The 23739-nt window shown below is 38.0% G+C and overlaps 3 protein-coding genes across 4 annotated transcripts in view; all 3 read right to left on the reverse strand.

The window, feature by feature from the left end:
* LOC116841217 overlaps positions 1-2221 on the reverse strand; it is a 4325-nt gene extending 2104 nt beyond the window's left edge. The window contains exons 1-2 of the mRNA XM_032808899.1: positions 2187-2221; positions 439-1762 (exon numbers count right to left, since the gene is read on the reverse strand). Of these exons, the coding sequence (XP_032664790.1) occupies positions 439-1762; positions 2187-2192 (1330 nt within the window). The 5' untranslated portion in view covers positions 2193-2221. The remainder of the gene's footprint in view (positions 1-438; positions 1763-2186) is intronic.
* Positions 2222-3577: 1356 nt separating this feature from the next.
* Positions 3578-10890, reverse strand: LOC116841239. 2 transcript variants are annotated; one of them, XM_032808934.1, is made up of 3 exons: positions 10723-10890; positions 8223-8555; positions 3578-8093 (listed from the first exon to the last, which is right to left on the reverse strand). In XM_032808934.1, the coding sequence occupies exons 1-3, from the start codon at positions 10735-10737 to the stop codon at positions 4329-4331; spliced, it is 4113 nt and encodes a 1370-aa protein (XP_032664825.1). In that variant the 5' UTR covers positions 10738-10890; the 3' UTR covers positions 3578-4328. The 2 variants fall into 2 exon arrangements, with proteins under 2 accessions (XP_032664825.1, XP_032664824.1); XM_032808933.1 differs by having other exon boundaries at positions 3578-8555.
* A 4069-nt stretch (positions 10891-14959) lies between these two features.
* On the reverse strand, positions 14960-23495 carry LOC116841230. Its single transcript, XM_032808918.1, has 3 exons — positions 23359-23495; positions 18898-20539; positions 14960-16906 (listed from the first exon to the last, which is right to left on the reverse strand). Exons 1-3 carry the CDS (start codon positions 23377-23379, stop codon positions 16317-16319), a joined length of 2253 nt encoding a protein of 750 aa, XP_032664809.1. The 5' UTR covers positions 23380-23495; the 3' UTR covers positions 14960-16316.
* Between the last annotated feature and the right edge of the window lie 244 nt (positions 23496-23739).

Genomic DNA, 23739 nt, shown 5'->3' on the forward strand with positions numbered 1-23739 from the left:
AAATATTTTAAATAAATTTTTTACAATAAATGCTTTTTCTCAGTATTTTTTGGGCGGAAACTAAGTTAAGGTCCTAATAGTTAAGAAATTAAAGTATTCTTGAATTAACGCGATTTTACTTAGAAAAACCTTCATCAAGTGATGTTATCTTCGTTACCAAACGTTGGTAGGAAACGAAAATTTCATATTTCGCTTAGTCTTAAAAATAATAGCATGTAAAACCATTTATTTTATATCCTAAATAATAATTTCGTATAATCCAATAATTTCGATCATTAATTCCGTATGGCTCGTGACTATTAAACATTTTGTTGCGTTTTTTACTAGAATATTTTCTTCGTGTAAACGGAGGTGAAATAAATTCCAGGCGGATTAAAATATGCTATTTACTAAATATTTCTTTTTAAATGGCAATGGAATTTATCCAATGATACAAACTCATGTCTTTCTCCTCTTCATCGTCGTCGTCACCATGATCAGGATGAGGTTCGGGATTTTTCTTATTGATGATCTCTACGTCATCCAGGATATCCTCCGTCGAAATGGAAGAAGGGACGACATTTTGTTGAGTGTTAACAAGTTGGCCAACATGTTCCTTGCCAAAGTGTAACAACGGTTGATTGTAAAGGGACTCGTAACTACCTTGCACTTTAGGAACAACATTTGGAACAGAATAAACCTCAATGCTGGCTCCTTTGTACTGCGGAAATTGTGGACTGGCCGTCTGGATCGGCACAACATGACCTTGAAAGCTCGACAGAGGTGACGAAAACGGTGAAACGTTTTGCGATTGAAATACTATGTTGGCTTTTGGCACGTCTCCAAAATTAAATTCAAACTCCGATTCGGTCGGGTAGTTTGCGTTTAAAAGAAGTGGCTGACTTTCGAATACGGGGAAAGCACTGGAAAACCCGGGATCGCTCTGAAGTTGTATGATCGGAACCGAGACTTTCTTACCGTTCACATCCACGGTAGCTTCGTCATTCTGCTTGGAGGCCAACATCGCTTTGTTCGGCGATTCAAATAGCGAAGTAGCACTTGACATCGTTGGGAAGCTCGGCGCGTAAATAGGCGCGTATTCGACAGCTTTTGGCAAAGGGCTGCTTTTATAAACTGGTGTCTGCATGGTAGGAGACGAAATGCCGTTCTGGAAGTCCTGAGAGATAATTTTACTGATACTAGAATACGAGGGATACTCCAAGTTGGCGAAACTAGACAATTCAATCGGTTTGTTTGAGCGAAACGCATTGTAGCTGGGAAAATATGCTTGCTGCACTTTTTGTAGCGACTGCGACACGATCGATTTAGACGTATCTGGCGGCTGGTCGGCGCTCGTCGCAACCTTATACGTACTCGGATTATTCAATAGGTTGAAGTATGGAGCGAGCGGGCTATTCTGACGAGATTCGGTCTGCTGAATAGGAGAGGAAGCGTAAGAAAACTGCCACTTTGGCACGCTGCCATACGCGTGAGAACCAGATCTCTGATTCGGGTTAGCGTGGGAAACCCTCTGAGTGTCTGATACTTTAGCTTTTCTATAATGAAGCGATGATTTCGAGTTAATATCCTGAGGCGATGAGATCTTCGGCGTACTTTGGACTCCTCGGAATTGCTCCTGGTTATTACGGATATCTGTCTCAGGATCTGTCACGATTCCGCGTTTCAATTTGCTGGACATTACCGGTGAAACGGAAGCGTCGGTCGAAATTATGATGTTTGTGGCAGAACATATCGTGGATATGAGGAGAATGGTGTTTACAACCTGGAAAATGTATCACGCGCGTTAGAAAGTATGTGATTTTCGAAGTAATTAAAAGAGGAACAGGAATATTAATTAAGGATCATCAAGCAAGACATGTAGCAATTACATGAAATTCAGATTGATGTGCGCAAATAATAAGGTATGAACAAACGATGTAAAAGGCGTGTTAAAACATATTTCAAAGCTTTCAAAGTAAACATACATCGGCCATACTATTAGTCACTATATTAATACTATATATCAATATCACAGCACACAATTTGGCGTATTAAAAGAATTGTAAGTTGACGCGAGTTACATATTCTCGTGTGAGTAATCACTGTTATAATATTACAGATACTTCACATAGACGTTCGTGCGTTATATGCTAAGTGAGACACGTCGCGCAATTACTTAAAGTTATTGAGAAACTGGAGAAACGTACCAACATGGTAAAGTCGGTACGAGCAGACACCAAAGTTTAACGTTAACTGACTGGGACTGACATTCTCTCATCTTTTATATTCGGCGATTACTGATGCGAGACTGCAGAACGGTCTTTTCTAAACTCGCAAAAAGCGTATCGAGAAAAACCGAGTCAAATCACCTCACTTCTTCCCGATCAGTGAAGCCGTCACAGTACACAATTGATCTATCTTTTTATTATTAATTTATGTATGTCTTGTTTTCTGTGCAACCTAAATATCATCTTTATTATCGTAGTTATCGCGTATTATCGTACTACGTTAATCATTCCTTATATTCCTATTATATATATTCCTATTCCTATTATATATATTTGTTATAAACGCAAAGTTAAATGCCTGTTAACTCTGCGACTCTCGCGTGATTTTTGACTAATAAAGATGAAACTAATTTGCTGCATATATAATTGAAATATTATATTCATATGTTGTAAAACGTTTATTAAATAAATTGGAAAGAGAGAGATGGAATGAACATTGTGCCTTTCGCAATAAAAACAGTGCTGTTCAAGCTGCAGTATAATTATTCATATTTTCGTAGATTATTGAGTACTCTTTTGCAAGTAATAATTAGCGCACCGTTTGCCGCAAGAATGATTGTTTTCTTCACGGCATTACTGGCTGCTATTCCAAGAAAACTTGCGCGACCATATCCATCGTAATGGTTTTGCGAATCAGTGTGAGGCTTTCAAACTAATTTCTATCTAATTTTCAGGTTATCTTCCGAGAAAGTGAACGTTGCACAATAAAAATGCTTCAATGGGTTTAAGTGCATAGGCTGCACTAAGTTTAGAAATGAATGATCGTTACATACCTCATGAGGTGAACGTCTCTTCCTCCTTGGTCACGGATGAATTATGGTCGCAGTCAAACGGAAACAACAGTTATATTTGCATCAGTTCGATCTTTGTGACAAAAACCAGTCACAGTTTTTTCAATAATTAATTGTGTTAAAATAAAATAATCTGATTGTAAAAGTTATATTAAGATTTCACCAACATGTAAAAAGCAAATATTTCTCAGCGTGAATATAAAAATATAGATAGGCGAACGAGTTATTGCGATTTTTATCTTATTGTGAAATTAAATAAAAATATTCCGAGTCAAGAACGAAGAAAAAATACAGTTTTGGAAATAGGAGCTTTTCCTTGATAATGTGTCCAATGTTTTTATTAGCTTAACTTTATGATGAAGATTGAAATCCTTATCCGATTTTGTTACGACAAGACTTGAAAGCAGTGCTATGAATGTTAATGAATCTAAAATACCTCGAGAATACTGATGTGGAAATCTCATGTTGATTTTGTTCTTATTGAAAGGAAAACGATAGTGAAAAAAGTGCTTCGCAGAGTTATCGAAAATATATAAATTTTTTATTTTCTTTTTCGTACTTAAATCTGCTTTTATATAGGATCTTTAGATATAAAAGATATTTAGTATAATGTAATCCATTCTGCGCGCATTACATAAAAGATATTTACTATATATTTAGGTAAAACAAAAGTGCATATAGATTTATGCAAATGTGTTTTGTAATTGGAATAAAATCTCACTAATATCCCACGTGTCTCTTCCTTCAAATTATCTCCACCGTTTTTTCGCAGAGAAAGACTTTCTTGTTATAAATTCTGTTTATTGCGTCTTTGGACATATAGGTGAGAGAGAACATCGACGGAAAGAGAAAACAAACGGGCGCAACAAACGCCGTACAAATAACAAGACGATATATTTTCATTTAAGTTAATATGTACAATGCTAGCGTCTTATAAATGATTAATGAGTCGTTCCTTCTCCCTCAGTCGAGCGTTCCATACAAGCGCACTCGACACTAACGATTACTTTTACAACTTCCGTATAAAATGTTACTTACTAATAATTCAATATTTAACATTTCTCAGTGCGAGAGCGGCGCGAACGATGCTGGCGCGATGCAGCTTTCATTGATGCGAAAAGCGGGCGAGAAGAAATCGCCCGTTACCGGACGAAGGTAAACGCGTTTACCACCTAATTCTAGTCCCTCCGCGTGCGGATTTACGGGTCACTCGCAGACCCAACGAGCACATCGCGTGATCGACGTTTTGCTTGTACTTTAGATTTCGAATTTACGCAGCGCCGTTCCCCGAATAGACTTTCCTATTGGCGATTATGTCGGATTGCGACGCACCTTCGAACTTATTCCAGATATAATCCTTCAGAGCGTCGTCGTAAAACTGCTGCTGCAGTTGGCGCCTGTCAGTGTCAAAGAACTGCCTCAGCTGATCCTTGTCGCGATAGTTCTGCGTGCTCCTATTTGGCAGTTGCTTGTTCTTCATCAATAATCCGAGCAGATTGTGCATTCTGGGATGATTGATGTCGTAATTCTTGTTGTTTGTTCTGAGCTCTCTTAGTATATTGTTGAAGATATCCGGCGACGACGTGGTGAATGTCGGGTAGGTATTGTAGGACGACTGATGCTTGCTCTCGAAGTCCATGTTGTCAATATCAAAAGCTGGTATATGATAATGTGTTCCATCCAGATGCACGTTTATATTACTGGCAGACGTTTCCAACCCGTTTGGTCTGGACGACGAGTGTCCCCTTCCAGGTTTCCTCAAGGTCACCTTCCCGTTCTTGAACCTCGCTGCTCCTGGTCGTTTGTTCTTTATGGGTTTCTCGTGGAAGACGCCTTTCGTGCGGAGATGACTCGGTCTTGGTGGCGTGAGGAATTCTCTCAGGTGACTATCGTCGTAGAACTCGTCGCGGAAATCGAAACTCGAATCTCCCGAGGGTTTCGGTATGCGACTCGGCCTACTGGTGCCATGATAGATATGTATCGGCCCGGTAGGTCGAGTCTGTAGCAGATGCTCCAAGGTCGCCAGCAACGCTTCCGGTTTCTTCTTACTGCTCGAGGACTTAGGCACGTCAGTCGTGCGAACTTTATTTTCGCTCTGATGCGCTTCGAGCTGGTCTTTGTACTTCGACTCCGACAGAGAAGCCGTCAGCTTTTGCACTTCGAGCCTCAGTTTCGCCAAGTCACTCGCCTCAGAGTTATTTTGATTAACTCCAGGCAGCCTTTTGTCGTTGTTCCATTTTTGTGAGTTGTACATCGTCTTCAACGACTCCTTAAACATCTCCTCAGCATAATTCTGCAGGTCCGAGGCTAGCTTCGGTTTCAAAATTAGCTCGTTTTGCGCCGTAAACGACGGCTTGAAGAAGTTCCCTCCAGGCATGACAGGTACCAGATTCAGACCCTGTCGGACAGGTTCATTGGGTGGCGATTTATTGTTGAGAGCGTGCTGATTTTTTATGATATCGACATTGGGAACGAAGTTGATGGGATTATACATCGGTCGTTCCTGATTCTGCGCCGTTTTAAGGTCCACCGTGCCAAAATGCTTAGCTTTGGTGCCGGTTTCCGTCAAGGAGTCCACGTAATTCTGAAGATTGATGGTTTGCGGAGTGATCGGGCCAATCGTACTGAAGATCGGAATAGGCGTTGTCAAGACAGTCGCCGGATAATGCAATGTATCAAACGTGTTCACGGTCGTGTCAATCGGGCTCGGCTTGATGTTAGGATTCACAATCTCAACATTCTTAGTGCCCACGTTCGGCAGATGCGCGTTCACGCTGTTCGAGTGGCCGACCACGTTGTCGGCGGTTTGTAAAGTAACGCTCGGTCTGTTGTTCTTCAACAGTTGCGCTCTGTTTAACTGCATCTGCAACTGTTGTACAGCATCTTCAGCGCCGTTGCCTTGCAACTTGACGTATTGTTGAATGTTCGTAGCTATGCCGCTTAGAGTTGGATTGGGCTGCAGTATAGTCGGCACTACCTGATTCGCTTGAAAGTACGTCTTCGTTTTCGGCGTCATATCGATGTGTTTCACCACTTGGTAGCCTTCCTCTTGAGGTTTGGTAACTTGCTGAGTATTATGCAAATAATACGAGTTGATGTTGGTCGCCTTTTGTTCGTTTTGGCCGACAGCCAGGCTCGCGGTAGCCAGAAGGTTCCCGCCGGAAGCAGTGTACGTGTTTTTCTTGCTCTGTGACTCCACGGGCAACATGTTGATTCTGGTTTCCGGTATCGCCTGGCTAGATAGCAACGTGGGTGTCGGCAGAGTTTGCATCTGCAAGTTGCCGTGGTTCATCAAATTCTGACCTTGCAATCCGTGAGGGTTTACTTGGATCTGGTACCCCGTGTTGGCTTGAACCGGCGTCTGTATGAAACTCGGGAACGTCTGGACGGTCGGTTGCGGTACTAACAGTTGCTGTACACCGGTATGCACTTGATTAATCGGTACATGCTGGACAACTGTGGTGGGAGTCGGTGTTACAGCGAAAGCAGTTCGCGGTGTCACATTACTCTGGACGTTTTGAAGTGGTATACTCTGCAGTGTCGGGGTCAGGCTAGACGTGAGGGTAAAAACTGGTGCTATAGTGCTCGGCAGATAGGACGTTCTCACCGTGTCCGCGACCTTGTTCTGTCCACTCGACTGAGAAAGCACGACAGTGTGCATGGGATTTTGGAAGGAGCTCTGTCCGACAATGATGTCGGGTACAGACGTGGACACACCTAGGTTCGCTGTGTTCACCAAATTCTTCGATATCGCCAGATTTTGACCGAGGATTGACGGCGGTGTGCTCAAAAGAGGAGTGCTCGTGGTGTACGTGCCGATTGGCGAAGCGGTCACCATATTCTGTAGGAGCGCGTTGGAGATATCGAAGCCTTGGCTGTTACCCAGCGCGGTTGCATGGTCAAAATTCGTCACAGGCACGAAGTTAACTTTAAGAGGAAAGACATATTTCGGCTTCTCCATTTGATCGAGCTCGATTCCGTTGGAATGAGAAATCTCGAGACTCGGCGATATCTGACTCCACGTGTTGATGTTCTTCGGCCTGGAACCATGTTGCACCTTGGTGTTCTTAATTTCTGTGTCACTGACTCTGATATCGTGCCTGACGTCTTCGACGCTCTCCTCCTGAAGATTTATGCTGGCGTCATTGGTCCATGGATTCGCTTTCACTCTGTGTCGCTGCGATTTCAGTCTGGAGGAGTTGTAATTATGATTGTTTTGCTCCTCGGCGTTGTTAGCCAGCGTGCCTCGATGTTCCTTCGGAAGCTTCCTGGAAGAGTCAGAGTACGGAGGGCGTCTTCGATTCTTTTGCACTCTTCTTGGCCGCTCGATGTACTCGGAATAATCCGAGCTCTCGTCCGATAAATTCCTCGAATCTTCTGTGCGATGATAACTGCGCTGTCTATTATCGTTGTAAGGGTCGTAGTGATTCGACGTCTCCGACGAACTGGAGGACTCTAAATTCCTCGAAGTTTTATAATCGTTGTCGCTATTGTGCAACTGGTTGTTAAACTCCATCTTGTAGGTGCTCGGCTCGGCGACCACAACCGGCTTGGAGAATTTTTGGCGTGGCTTCGATGATTCCGCTACATTGTCATAAGTTCCGCCTGAGGGATTGCTGTGCGTGAGTTCGTTGACCTCGTAATTCGTCCTTGATGAGGACGGGAACGCCGCTACATTATGTCTGACAGCGCTCTGCCCGTGACCGTTGTAGTTCGCGGCATTCTGCTGGTGATAATTGCCGGAGACTTTCTCCGCTTCGTAAGTAAGTTTCTTCATGTCTTGCGTGTCACTGTATGAGTGGTACTGATTATACGGATCTTTATTTTTAGTTTTCTGTGGCTGCCTATAATTGTGCACGTAGCTTTCGATTCTTTTCCCCCTTTCTCCGTTTGCAAGCCCCGAAGAAGTCTCGTCCGGCTGGCTGTCGATTTCGGTGTTCACCGTGCTGCGCAGGTTCTCATAAAAGTCCTGGTAATTGGCCACCGCGGGAGTGTCGTTGTTGACCTTTAGCAGCTCAAACTCATTCGGCTTTTCCTGCAAATCGAAAGATCTGCGATTCGTCAGCGATCCAGGAAAATTCAGAAAGATCCTCGCTTCCGAGGAGTACACTAAGTCTTCTTCGAGCTTTTTTGGCTTCGTGGTCGAGCTATCTCGAGCACTTACAGCGTTTGTCGCGTTGCTGTCTTCGGACTGGTCATCCTGCTCTTCGAGATTATCAGTCTGGAGTGACGAAGAGTCTGATTCGTCGTACGACGGAGTGTTCGTGGGTATTATGGGTACAAAACCATTGGAATTTTCATAGTGTACCGTCGCACCTATTGAGGATGGAACACTCGGGAGTTGTTCTTCGAGACTCTTCGAAGACGCATTCGAATATCTCACGGCATGCACCATGTTCTCTGATGCAGTTGCGAGCTGATCGAAAATCTCTTCTCCATTCATGTCGGTGTCCTCCGTGCATCTCGCTTGTGGCCAACTAAGAAACAGCAATACCACCTACGGAGATTAAAAATAACGATTAAAAGCCGCGGGACACATGTAAAATAAAATATAAAAAAGGCATAACTAATTTTTTTCTTTATGTAGAATATATTTTAACTAAGATTACATTTTATTAGAAAAGTAGTTTTTATCAGAAAGACATATGCGACGTTATTTAACTAATATTAGCATGTACTCAACATTAATTAACGATATGTACGACGCAAAATTACCATAAGCATGCGTAAGATTTTACAAATATATCTCCAGAATATCGCAAGTTTTACTAAAGAAGAAAGCGACATATGCATTGCAAAGTTTGGATAAGCGATGCATGATAGTAAATAGTGATAATTGCTGTTTCGTCAAGGAGATGACCTAGAAAAGAAAAGCAGACTAGAAAAGTAAAATGCGAGCGTGTGCGAAATAAGGACTGGATGTGCACGGAAGCAAATCTTCGTAGACTTTCTCACTGACGCACGAGCACTCGAGTCTGTTTGACAGTAATGGGTCCCCATACAAGCGTATCGTTAATTTCACCATTTTGGGGGACAAAAGAGATTTGTGAAGCACAAAATGCAATTGTGTGTATTATGAATGACTGTTTCTTTGTAATATGCAGAAATGCAAGTGCCTAACACAAAAGGCTCCGACCGTTTAGAGAGTGTCGGTGAAAAGTAATTGGAGAGAAAACTTAGCCAATTTGAACTATGTAATTCCTCGTGCCTACCGTTAAAAAAGTCGGTCGAACTTGTCGATTGGAATGAACATCATTAAAGTACACGTTTTTATGTAGTCGGTAGCAATTTTATCGATCGGATTTCTAATCGCACCGGAAGGTAAATTCCGGGATGCACGGTGATTTTTCCGTAATTCGTAATATAATTTCAATATGATTTCGCATGTACTTTATTTTCCTCATAAATAAATAATTAATTTCCTTAATTAAAATATTGATAATCATAATGATGCTGCATAATGTTATGAAAATTATTTATATCAAAATATTTTTGTCAAAATAATCAGTTTCTTAAAAATAATTTTAATAAAATTATTGTTTTTCATATATGTGTGTCAATGTAATATTCTCAGACAAATGATTCAAATTAGTTTTAAGATAATTTAAGATAATATTGAAACTGCGACTTGGATGAAATTTTATCTTATTATAAACTTAAGCAGGCAGAATTTTTTAAACCAAGCTATTAATTGTAAGCTTACACAAACTGTTTCTAGTTAAACTTATTATTGAAATAAATACCATTGTTAAACTGCAGGCAATATTTATGAATTAATAAAATATTCATAATAAGAAAAACACACATGAAATTATTTTACATATATAATTAACTTATTCAGTAGTGATTTAAAATAACTGCGTGATTCATAAAAAAAGCGGCTTTTTATATATATTTAGATTTAAATTTTATATATTAGATTTAGATTACTTCTCTTTATTGTTATTCTCTCTGAAAATTTTTGAAAAATAAAATATAATATATACCTAATTTTTATTAGCATTTGTCTTCAGTACAAAAATACAGTTTAAATAAATAAAAAATAAATTGAATTTATATATAAATTTAATTAAAGTTTATACATAAATTTTAAATTTTACTACGAAATTTTTTCGAGAATATCACTTAAGATATTAAACGACTAAAAATAGATGTTAATATGCTTTCTTCTTTATGTAATATTTGTGTAATGCAATGTTTATGTCTGAAAATATTTGGCACCGTTCTGCATACATGGAGAAAATATATTATTATATGGAAAAAAACATTTGAATTAAACAAATTAAATAAAATATGAATGAAATAAGAAATTCCAGTTGAAGTTATTAGAATTATGTTTATGTTAACTAGAAATATTGTTAACTTGAACGAAATTCTGATAAGTTCAACGGAAATATCTGGCTCATTCATATTTCACCAGAAATTTTTTTAATTCGAATGAACCTTTTTTCTGTGTATTAATTGCAATTCTTATGACATGACATGACATTCGTCTCGCGCCCCGAGTTAATAAATTTACATTAAATTTTTAGTATATATATTTCTTTTCTCAATTTATCCGCACACCAGTCAAAACAGCCATTTGATTTAGCCACCGCATAATAGACGACTGCACTCTTTCACAAAATACACACATACACACACTTCTCAATCCAAATACTTACATAATAAAAAATCATTTTTGCCGAAAATGCGTTGACTTGTTGTCCGAAAATCCGAAAACACAATTAGAAAGAATGTCACACTATACTCCACGTAAACCACTGACTGCGACCATCCGCGCCTCGTATCCTCGCCTCGAATAATCCGAAGGACCCTGCGTGGTGAGCTTCCACGCGAGAACTGAGCCACATAGTAGATACGCGATTTTCTTTATACAGTCTGGTGGCCAAGTGAAAAATATCGTTCTAAATATTATCCTATAGACTACACAGCCGCATGGATACTTTCATTCGTGACACGCGAGCGCGCCCGGGGAAATGTTGTCCAACCGTATCACAGTATGCATCCACACTCGTCATTACTATGGAACTCGAGCAGCGGAATCACCATGTACGGAAGTAGAGATCCGCCACATCTTGCCGCGGCTCATGTCCCATAAAACCCTCATTTCGAGTCAAAATCGCTTGTTTCGTGATCGCGCGAATGCGCGACGGACGCGCGTCGTAAAGCCACGCGGCAATTTTCCATCTCGCGAGATACATCGCCGGACGTTTTCTAGCCAGCAAAACTGAACGCACCCGGGGATGCGCCCAGGGACTGTAGCATAACGTTACCCCGTTTGCGACCGTATCGATTACGAGTCGCGCTTCCGGTGCTTCGCAGCCTCCGCACTCTCCATGTCTCCGATTGCGTCGGAATGTGGCGGATTCGGCTCGCTACTCGACCAGTACTTTTTCCACCGTGGCTTTATGCGCTCTAGAACACACGCATTATGCCTAGTGTGCCTACTCCTCCCGGTCCGCGCCGCAGCGTGGAAACGAAGGTGCACGTCCGTGTGTAACGAACACGAGCCGATCTTTTCCCTGCGTGTAGTTCCTCGGGTGTTCAGTTTAATGCCTTGAGCCTAATTGCCGTGCCGCGCTGGAACGTAGATATCATCGGGACTTCTCGTTGTGAAAACGTGGAATTAACACCGCTGCCATGACTAGAGCGGGTTAAAACATTCCTCTCTTCTTTTTTTCTTTTTTTTTTTCCTCACGTTCCAGCCAGACAATTAACGCTAATTGCTCGGTTCAACGGCACCGGTCACATCGATATATATCTCCAAACACGCGCGCCCACGCGTGCGCATCTTCTTATTAATTCGAGTATTATACTCTGATGCGCGCATAACGCGCGCACATGCACGCATACGTGCACTGGCACTCGCAAGAGAGCGTTTACTCGTTCTCCGTACCGAGTAAAATGCGTAATTGCGCTCGATGATCGCTGATGTGCAACTCGTGAATCGATAACAATTTATGTTAAAACGGAAACTTTTACTTTGCTTATATGTGCATATATATCATAATATTATCGGGAAAAGTTAGTAAGCGCACTCTAGTAGAAAATGCGTTTACCAACTTTTCCTAATAAATTGATGATACGTATGTACGCCATTAAAAACCCGGATAGGAATTTAAAAGAGGGCTTGTAAAGGCCCTAGATAGTTTTTCCCCATTTCTGTCCAGGCGCCATTCAGACAAGCCCGAATAGGCCCTGTATAGAGATGTAAGGTCCGATCTGCAATAAATGGAGTAAGGAGTAGGAGTAGGAGTAAGACGAAATGAAAATAATTTATTCGCTTATTCCCTTACTCCAGCTCCTTACTTCAGCTGTTACTCCATGTGATGTAGACGGGCAAACTTTATTGTAAATCGGGTCTAAGCGAAATTATTTCCATTTCGTCTTACTTCTACTCCTACTCCTTACTCCATCTATTGTAGATCGCTTTTGTAAGTCAGGGCCCAATTTGTAAATCTGACGAGGCCCTATTCTGTCACGCCGATGTAGACCCTATCTGAACACAGATAGCTACGTTCCATCCACTCTAAGTAAATGGCTACGTTCCATTCACTCTAGAAAAAAATATTCTTTTCTGTATGAATATGTACTATTTTTTTCTAATAGAAACTATTCGTAAAGATCACAGCGCTTGCTGATTTTATTTGGAAACTTTAGATTACTTGATTCCAATGCTACACCACATTTAAAAATTCTCACTAACACTGGTGAGAACTCGAACCTGGAACCTGCCTGAGGTACCTCTGGATTATGAATTTGTTGCCTTAGACACTACGCTACTTTTTCAATCGACATAATCGTCTTACATTTTGTCCATATGTGTTGTGATTAACACAGTAATATAATTTTTTTTATAATATAACCTAATAAAATGATATAATTGTAATAAAAATTATATTTTTCGTACTTTTATTGTTAATTTAACTCTTAGCTAATGAGGTGAGGTCTACAAAATCCCGCATTTCCATTTCGTTATTTTTAAATGTTTATAGTAAAATTTTTGTTTGTTGATTGTTATTAAATAAATAAAATTATGAAAGACTATAAACTTTGAGTAATTATAAAGGAGTACAATTAAAAGTAGGAGAAATCCACCTTACCATATATAAGATTTCATTAAATTAATTAAATTTATATATAAATATATAAATCAACACTTATTATAAGCGATTTCTGAAATATTTTAGTCAAAAAGATTTTGATAAAATATTTTACAAATATTTCTAAATTATTTCAATGTTATATTTCAATATAATTTCCAAGTTATCTTTCAGAAAGCTTGCTGTGTGGAATTTTATGTGGACCCGCCTTATTTTGAAGAATGCTGTATTTTTGAGAACCATAGGTTCTTCTAATTATAGGTCCTTGAAAATTATAAGTACTTTGGTTTTACTTCAAACTTATGTGAATTTTACTTCAGTCTAAGACTGTAAACTAAAATTCTATAAGTCTTTAAACTATTTCAAAAATTGAACGAAACCCTGAATTATATAAGTACATGTCTTATTGTGTTGATGTCTACGGACATCCACATCTGTGCTTATTTTTGACCTATTTACGAATTTTCCTTTAGAAATCCTTTTGCTTGGCTATATGTAGGCACAACAGTGGTAGGCCTAGTTAGGAACATCTCCAATAGTGCCTATTCAGGTTCTGTTAAGAAAAGCCTAACGATGACAGGACTTATTAAGGGTATCCCCAACAGCGCCTATTCAGGGCTTGTTTAGGAAATTCTACTCAGAATTTGTAAGCCCTTTCTAGACTCAACGATGCCAAGCCTATTTAAGGACATGCCTATTTAGGCATTTACGGACTTGGAGCATGCCCCGATAAAATCCTACTTGGGAAGTGTAAAGCGTCCTGCGGAGTATTTCTCTTAATCTTTGGTTTGTTTGGACAATAATATTGTAAGATATATTTCTTGAAGGAATGCTGGAATCGAAAATTTTTACCAACAAAATATTGACTTCTTTCTGCAAAGAGTACATTACAAAGTTCGTCATTTCATCTCTTTAAGGTAGTTAATCATAAACTAATTTTTTAAGAATCTTATCTTACTTTTTAAGAAATATTTTTTTAAGAAGAATCTTTTTAAAAAGAAATTTTAACCGATATTAATCGAGACAAACAGGATCGATACGTATGTGCAATTAGAAAAAGGTTGACAATACAAAGATTGAAACTGAGATAATTGAAGTAAAAATTAGTACTATCTACGTATATCACAAGTACGAAAAGTCGACTTCCTACATCATGTTTTCAATTAAGTAGCAACTAATTGCTTTAACCAAAAACAAGAAGACGATAAAAGAGACTTGTGGAAATATTATAAAAAAATTATAATGTTGACTTTTTAATTTTCAAGAAATTGATATGTAAAGTAAACAATTTATGATAATAATTGAAGTATACGACAAATAATTGTAATAATTTTGTAATACTTTATGCATTATATTTCCTTCGGGGCCATTTGATTAAATATTTTATTAGAGATACAATGTTTAAGTAATCTTAAACATTTATAATTAATATATAAATACATAAAAGTGCGGAAAATATGGCAAAATAATGCAACATCACTGTTATTCTTCTAGTAACGTACATTAGTGTGTGTCTATCGGTATGTACGTTATATTTATAAACATGTGCCTAACACAGGTAATTCTAGCCCAAAGTATTAATATGTCAAAACGTCTGTATAGGTTTTTAAACATTATGTTTTGATTGATATTCTCTTGCTAGTATGAAAGCTGTATATCATAAATCATATCTATAAACACTTAACATATATATTAAGATATAACATATAGATATAACATATAGATTAGGAGATTTGTAGAAGTTTTTCGTGTTGTAACTACTACTCAAAATAACTTTCTAGCAATATTGTCGTGAAATAACTACCTTAAAGTGGGACAACACAAGATTATAGAGCTATGAAATCAGAGAAATAAACCAAGACAGAGAAGTTTATATTAGCAGTTCTATATGCAGGCTGATATTTCACTAAAATTTATGTAATTACGTAAAGTTTTTTTGTCTGCACATATAAACGCTATTATCCAACTCTCTGCACCGCATAGTACTTGCAATTAACTTTATTTAGTAAAATATGGCCATACATATCTAAAAGGGTAAAGCTTATTTTTACGATATAATATGATACTTTATAGATTAAAAACTTCATGGAGAAACAATTTTCAATTGTAAATATAATATGCAAAACATAGGATGCGAAACTTTTTAATAGATAAGAAGCACGAGCTATCGAAAGAATTATTTCCCCTCCAAATAATAATTAATTTTATTACATATTTCGGACACAAATAATAGAAACTTAATTTCTATTAAAAGAATCTTCTTTACTGGCATTTTTTATTGCTTACAATATGCAGTATACAAGTTATGATTACCTTAATTCTCGTAGAGGCCTTAAACGCTAAGATTTATAAGGTACCTTTCTGAAGTGTGGAAATTTGGCTAATTTTTAATAGGTACGCGTTCGCGAAGCACAAGTCTGCTTCGGTTACTACTGCTTTATCGAAAACGGTTGGCGTTATTAATCCCAACAGACTCCACAGGTTTTCAGTAAATCAGTAGCGCAGGTACTTATTGTAAACATAATAATACATTGCACAATCCCACATTAAATACTATCTCATATCGCTAATTATTATTGATTGTCGCCTTTCATTTTCTTAACTTGTTTCATGGCACGATGCGTCTCATACGCGAGACCGAAGTGATGATGTGTGCCATATTCAATGTAAATAATAATTATTTAATACTTTGTAGAGTTCGCATATTAGATATAAAAGTGCACAAAAGAAAAGATACTCTTAAAAAATATTCCGGGTATCATTAGTGATATCAGTGCCAGTAGCCAATGTCGTATCGTTACATAGATCTATCGTTCCCACTTAACTTTCATGCTCCTTCGTGTTGTCAATTATTTACTTATACAAATTTGTTATATTAATATGTATGTATTATGCTACAATTTCTTAAAAAAAAAAAAAAAAATATATATATATATATAAAAGTTAAAATAATGAATTTCTCACATTTTTTAGAAATCATCTATTTTTACAATCGCAATATATATGCTAACGTCTACTGATAACGTGATAATAAATTTTTAAAAGAACAATAATCTTTTTTTGCTCTTTCTGAAGCGCGCGAATTAAGTAACAGGACATGAAAGTTAAGATATCTATCCATAGCTTTCTACTTTATACCGATTACGTGCGATTCAGTTTTTGTCCCTGTAATTCGTGAATCTCGGATCCTCCACGATCTGCACGCTCTTCACTTTCGGCCTTGCCGCAGTGCGCTGACCATATTTCCCGCTAGAGAGACTATTCTCGGCATTCAAGTTGCTCGTCTCATAACTCGATCTACCAAGGTAAGATTCCGTTGGATTACCAATCAGATCTTGGCCAGCGTTTTGTGTCAATCGCGCCAGTTCTCGTAGGTGATTTATAGAAAACGAATTTTGATTTTTCGTGAGCTGATCATCGCCAAGATCATAATTAGTGGGCCGCGCTAATTCCTCGATACTGTTGGCATACTGAACGAGGTACTGCTGCAAGAGTGCCTTCAAGTTCACATTCGGTATGGACTTTGGTATAGGAGGTACGCCATCCACTCTTAAGATAATGACGGGTATCAAAGAGTTTCCAGCTTGTACAAAGGTGGGCTGCACGTTGAGGATGGACGCGGGATTCTTGATGTACTGCGAGATTGATGGATTATAGTTCAAAAGATCCGAGTATTGCAAGTTCGAGTAGCCCCCCAAATTCTTTCCGCCAGTGTTGGTCTTCTTAGACAGGTTAGTTGCAGCTGAAAACGCAGTTTTAAATTTTTATCACGCCCGTGATATGACCGAGAGATTGAGATCACATGTCACATTTTAAAAAATTTTGAAATTAAAACTTCTTAGACAACTACTCGAAATTGTTGTGATTGACTGTACAAACATGATAGAAACAACTTTTTCCTATGTTTTTATATTTGCAACAATCCTGCAAACCATATATATTTTTAAGTTGTCTACAAACTCAAGAATATTTCTTGATTAGTATATATATCTTGATTAGTAGTTGCAGGATTTTCATAAAAAAATCTTTATAACCGGCCCTTAAATAGTAGCCGACTTTATTTTGTTCATATGCTCGATTTCAGTCATTTTATTAATGAAACTTGCTTTTATGTTACCCAAAATAATGTAACATACATTTGCAAGTAAATAAGAATAATGTATCATACATTTCATTTTTCTTAATAACACGTCACTTAAGTTTATTCACTCACGATGAACAACGATTATAACACCAACTTTTAAGATGTTCCAAAATATTCCTAAATCAGTTGTCTTTATTTTGTAAGTGTAATATTACTCCAATTTTAATAAAACTTACAGGAGAAAATGCTTATGTTCTAAAGATAAACATTTTTTTTATTTTTTTCTACTACGTGAGTTCCTCTCTCACGATAAATACATAAAAAAGCATATGACTGATTTATCCTTTGGTTATCCTCCTAATTAAATTCAGTTTCTTCGATATATAAGAATCCCAAAATATAAGAAATATATGATTGTAATTTTTCTTAAAGGACTGATATACTACATACATTGATATAAATAAAATATGTACAGGAGAGTAAAAAGATATGATGCACATAATCAGAAATATTTAGTTATAAACAGTATAGTGGTATCAGCCTAAGTATAATTATATTAACAATATTCTAGGCAAAAATAAAAACCGAAAGTTGGTGTTTCAAATATTTATCAATGTTATAAAAATAATAATGTTTGACAGTACGCGCCGAATAAGATATCCCAGTTTTTGTACATCAACGTACGAATTGAATCAACTTTCTATGTCAAACCGACTCTGATTTCCAATTTATTAATATTAATTAGTCTTTCTTATAACTAACTCCACGATTTCGCGCAATTAAAACGAATTAAATGATATGTAAACATAAAGAGTTAATTAATATTAATATTAAAAATTGAGAATCAAGGTCGGTTTGACATGGAAAATTGATTCACCGTGTATTTTTATAGATACTGAAAAACCTATTCAATGCGTGAGTTAACAGTGTCAAACATTATTATTCTCCCAATATTTATAAATATTCACTCCAATATCAGTGTTTGATTTTTATTTTCCTAGAATGTTCTTGATATAGTTGTATATTTCGAGAGCCTGTATATATATAACCATCATAATTTTCTTTACGTGATGGTAATTGATATCTTTGCGTGATGGTGCGTATAATTGATATAACTGAGGTATTACTACTTCACTGAGAGAAATTTCCGATAAAAAATTAATAAACGGATATTTCCAATCAAAATACCAATGAATTTTTATACCCGGTCTGGATATCCGATTAAATTTAATTGAATACTTCCGGTCATAATGGCATTTCATTAGATAAACCAATAAAAAATTATGAACCGATATTTCTCATCGGATGTTTCTTGATCGGATACAAAAATTCATCGATATCTGTGATCGAAAATATCCGTTTGTTAATCAATGTAGTTGATTTGATTTGTGGCAACCAAAAGTTAGTTGGGATGACATTTATTGTGGATTCTGATTGGAGCAATCAGATACTATCACTGATAACTCAGTGATAATTCTATGGTATTAGTTATGTGCAATCACATGAGCAGTTGTTCCGTATTTTGTTATTAATGTAGTTGGTATAATCAGATTTATGAGTCAGCCAACCACACTGTTTTTTCTGTGCATTCGTAATAACTTGTATAACTCATAATACGATGAAACATAAAATACGAATAACTGTATTACCTGTCTGGGCGAAGAAAGTAGTGGATGTCGTGCCAGGAGTACTCTGTGTGGTACGAGAGTCGGTGTACTCTGGATTCGGACTGTTTACCATGTACCTCGAGATAGGACGAGGCACCGTCGATTCATATCGACCCTTCTTCCTATTCATCCTGAAGGAGTTTCTCGGTGGCGAAGGAGTTGTCGAAGTGATCGTATACGCGGGCGACACTCCGCTACCTGCTTTGGCCTGTTGCGCAACAATCTGCTTTTGTCCTAGGAGGTTCTGGTAGCCCAGCCTATACACTTGCTGCTGCGGTAATCTCGATAGAGATTCAGCTGAGATGAAGGGACTCGGCGGCGCGCTACTTTCCGGCGCCATCGGGAATTGCACGGGACCCTGAGAAAGCACGCTGTTCTCCGTGGAGACAGATTCATAAATAGACGATGTTTCCTGAGACTTGGCAGCTTGTAAGGCCGCTAATGACGGGTACTCCGAGTACGTTTCATACGTCATAGGCGGGACGTCGGATACCCTGCCGTCTGGGTACTTCCAGAATATCTTGTTCTCGTACCTAACGCCATTTTCCACCGTGTATCTAGGCAGATTAGGGAACGGACTAGCGCCTTCCGCATAATCAGATACATCCGTGGGTCCAGAAGCAGTTGGTTCCACCGCGTTCAAGCCTGGTCGAGCGTAACTCCGAGGACTCGTCCTCGCCTGAACGTCTACGTTCTTTAGGAAAGTGACGCCCTCGGGATTGGGTGTCGAAGACTCCGCTATACCTTGCGCCGTTCTGGAATATCCCTGCAAGTTTATCGTTTGTTGGCTACCTTGTCCTAAGTATCTCTGAGAGTGCTCTTCAGTTTCGTACATCGTTGGGCTCGGTGTGACATAAGTGTATGCGCTTGGGGTGGAGGCCGTGTAACTCTGCGGGCTCGGAGTAACGTAATTTGTCTCTTCCGTAGGACTGTACACCAAGGATTGTGATGTAGTTGAGGCATATACGCCGTTTCGGTAGTCTTCGTTCGAGTAAGTCTCGCCGGAGGGTCTTATGGTCGAAGAATATCCTTGGTAAGGCTCAGAATTGGATGTTTTCGTCAATTTTGTCCGCAGTCCGAATATCGATTGAGACTTCGCCGCGGGTATATAATATTGAAAGGTATGACTTCGTAGATGGGCCGCTGAATCGATCGGGCTGGCCCTGAAGGACTCTCGCTGCCTGGAGTTCTCGTGCGATTCGGAGATCGGTTTCTGATTCGACTGTACTCTCTCAATGATGGTCCTAGGAAGGAACGGACTGATGGACTCCTCTATGCTTACGGTGGTTCCGGTTTTCCCGGCGGGAAAGTAGTAATTATATTTCCGCGGGGAGTGCAATGAGTTCCGGTCGAAGCCGTAACCAAGACCATTGTTTACTGTACGCTTCGACTTCTCATCGGCAGTCGCGTTATCGTTGGTCGTGTCATTATCGAAATCCAGAAGTATTAACGGAGGTAAGATCGGCAAGCTCCGCTCGGCGTCGGCCAGTTCCTCTTCCGTACTACCGCCACCTGCATCGTCGATAACGGGACGTTCGATAGCGAGGGAGTCGTTCACCTTGATCTCTCTGTTTCCGGCGTTTTCCGCGTAGCAGAGTCCGAGCACCAGTAGGAATGCGGCAATCTGAAAGTCAGGGGCACGTGTAAGAAATCGCGCCGAGACGATGTAACAATGTGTTGGTCATCGATCTCGATGCCCCGTTAACGGCGATCGCACTTTCACTTCCCTTCCCTCTTTGGCGAATGCATATGATCGTTTCGACGTGTGCACGAAGAAATCTGCTTGAATTATTCCGCTTGAATTTGCCCGTAATGAAATATGTCTTGAGAAGCGTATCGGTTGGATTTATGTTATTTACCGATATCCTTTGGACGATAATCCGATGGTATGTGCAGTCAAGAACACAATTGCGACCTTGTAAGGGAATCGTTCGAAGTAAAAGAGAAGGCGAGTTATTCCTGTAGGGTCACAGTCAAGTGTGTCGGTCAGCATCGTTAAAACGAGTTTTATTCGTCGTGCACTTGCGATTTTCACCGCTTTCTTTAAACGCGTCGTACTCCGTAGATGGCAATACGTAACTGAAAATATCGCTCTCCGTTTGAACAGTCAAGGCAAACGACATAAACAGAAAGTGCAAGAGAATTTTCTAACTAATTTTTAAGACTTTATTGTAACTCTAAAACCTTAGAAAGTGATGTGAACACTAAACATAAATAAATTTTATATTATCTAACATATCCTTTTTTTACTTATAATTTCCGGGGAAAATCATCGAGATTTACTAATTTTTTCATCTAGATAGAAATTGCTGAGGAATATAATGCTATTAATATTTTTACAACTCAATGAAATTAAGAAAAGTTTTAATAGAGTGACAAAACATATATTTTAAGAATGATAACTTTTAAAAAGTTAATCTGGATAAATTTTATCCAAGTTTAGGGTCATAAGTTTAATAAAATTTTAATATTTTATATAATTTTAATTCATATAAATTTTTATAAATTTTAATATATTTTCAGAAATATGTATGCAGTATATGTGAAGAGAAGTACACGTGTGTTAAGTTGTAAATATATATTAAATTTGACATTTTTTAAGTGGACTTTGTAAATGAACACGCACGCGCGCGCATACACACACACACATATAAAGAAAGTGCGATAAAAGCGATCTTATCGTAGTTATAAATTACAACGACGTAAATTAAGAAAAGTTTTAATAGAATGACAAAACATATATTTTTAAGAATGATAACTTTTAAAAAGTTAATCTGGATAAATTTTATCCAAGTTTAGGGTCATAAGTTTAATAAAATTTTAATATTTTATATAATTTTAATTCATATAAATTTTTATAAATTTTAATATATTTTCAGAAATATGTATGCAGTATATGTGAAGAGAAGTACACGTGTGTTAAGTTGTAAATATATATTAAATTTGACATTTTTTAAGTGGACTTTGTAAATGAACACGCACGCGCGCGCATACACACACACACATATAAAGAAAGTGCGATAAAAGCGATCTTATTGTAGTTATAAATTACAACGACGTAAATTTAATGTTTACAGTTTCTCTCGCGTTCAATAAAATTCAGATTGATATATCGCGTTATATTTTTGTAAGAATTAGATCAATCAACTTTTTGCTTATATTTCTTTCAAAAAGATATAAAAAAATTTGATATCTCTAATTAAGCGCCAGATCCTATCAAATCATAATTCAGACATTAATAAGATGATGAATATGTAACAGTTGACGCGGATAAAAATATGTGTCGAGAGTAATTGATTGTAATCCGTCGTCAGCATGTGGATTAATCAAAATTAATGGCGTATATATACAGACACAAGTAGCAGCGCGAATCCCGTGTCGCAATTGAAATGTCAAATTTCACGAAGATCTTAAACTGTTACGTTGGCACAAAACCGCTAGTTACCTAATGCGTGAAAAAGTGCGATCGGATCCTCACGATTACGAATTGGGAGATGCGTGGCTCATCCTCGAGGACTTTCACTGACTTACTCAAGAGCATCTGCCGCGACTACTTTATCTTCGTGGTAAGTGAAAAATCCGAAACACTTTCACCGCAATTACGTCCGGTCGAGTCCAGGAAGCGACCGGCAGTGAAAAAAAAATATTTTTTTTGGAGCGGCAACGAAAAGCTGCGTTGCACACGTGTACGCGTGACATGTTACTGGGAATTTGCGTTACAATTTTTCCCGGGGATTTTCAGTATGAAGACTTCAATCGGTGAGATTATTAGATTTACGTGGAACAGCTGCAACGGAAGTGCCGCGCAATCAATTCTGCCAATAATATGTTATTAATATTAAAGTCAATACACAGCCGTTAGATTTCTAGTTACCCAAATTATAGCTATAAAAGTTATTTATGATGACTTTTATGTTTTTACTCTCTCGATATTAGGGATTCGTCATTATAATCATAAAATATTTTAGACGTTGTTAGTAAAAAGTGTGTTTGTATCAGTTAATACAAAAACTATTATCCCTGTCAATTATGTTTGTCAACAATTTTCATAGAAGCATAGGACACGAGTAAACGATGTAATTATAAAGAAGAAACGCTGAAAAGTGTAATACATTATGTATTATATTCTGCATATCAGGTCCGTCACAACAAAATTTAAGAAAATGGAATAAATTTAAAAAAACAAGCAATACATTAATAACAATATTTGATAAAAATATTAATAAACTCTAACATAAAGATTTTTCATGTTTCGCTAAATTTTCCAAACATAATTTCTGACAGCTCAGAATACATAATCGAAATGTAATACATTATAAACTAAAAATTAAGTACATTATTAGTTAATGAGACACGGGAAGTGGATTCGGAGGAAAGAGGAGATCGCACAAGACACCAAATATATAGAAATAATCACAAAGTAATATTAATTCGATTACTTACATGCATCCTAGTAAGACTCATGACGGCCGACCTTAAACCTGCTGGCTTGGCGGACTTGTCGTGTATGTTTGGTACTGATGAAGCTGAGGCCAGAACATCCCACCTTATATGCCCTCGCTTCTGGTGTGAGAAGGACACCATCATTATAGTTTCACCACTGCGAGACGAACGCTATTCGCGTTCGATACGGGAAGACACCTGCCAGTAGCGTAGCGCTGTTTGACAGGTCGACTCTTGATCGCACGAGCTTTCTTGCATTACGCAAATGAACATGTAAGTATGTTTCACGCTATAATTCGAGCTGAACGTTAATTTCATATCTATATACACGTTCTAATCATCATGAATAATAAGATTGTTGTTATGTGTAATTAAAATTTT

The sequence above is a fragment of the Odontomachus brunneus genome, unplaced genomic scaffold (genome assembly GCF_010583005.1).
Source record: "Odontomachus brunneus isolate Ranch 3 - 2012 unplaced genomic scaffold, Obru_v1 Obru_scaffold_014, whole genome shotgun sequence".
In the NCBI taxonomy this organism is placed as follows: domain Eukaryota; kingdom Metazoa; phylum Arthropoda; class Insecta; order Hymenoptera; family Formicidae; genus Odontomachus; species Odontomachus brunneus.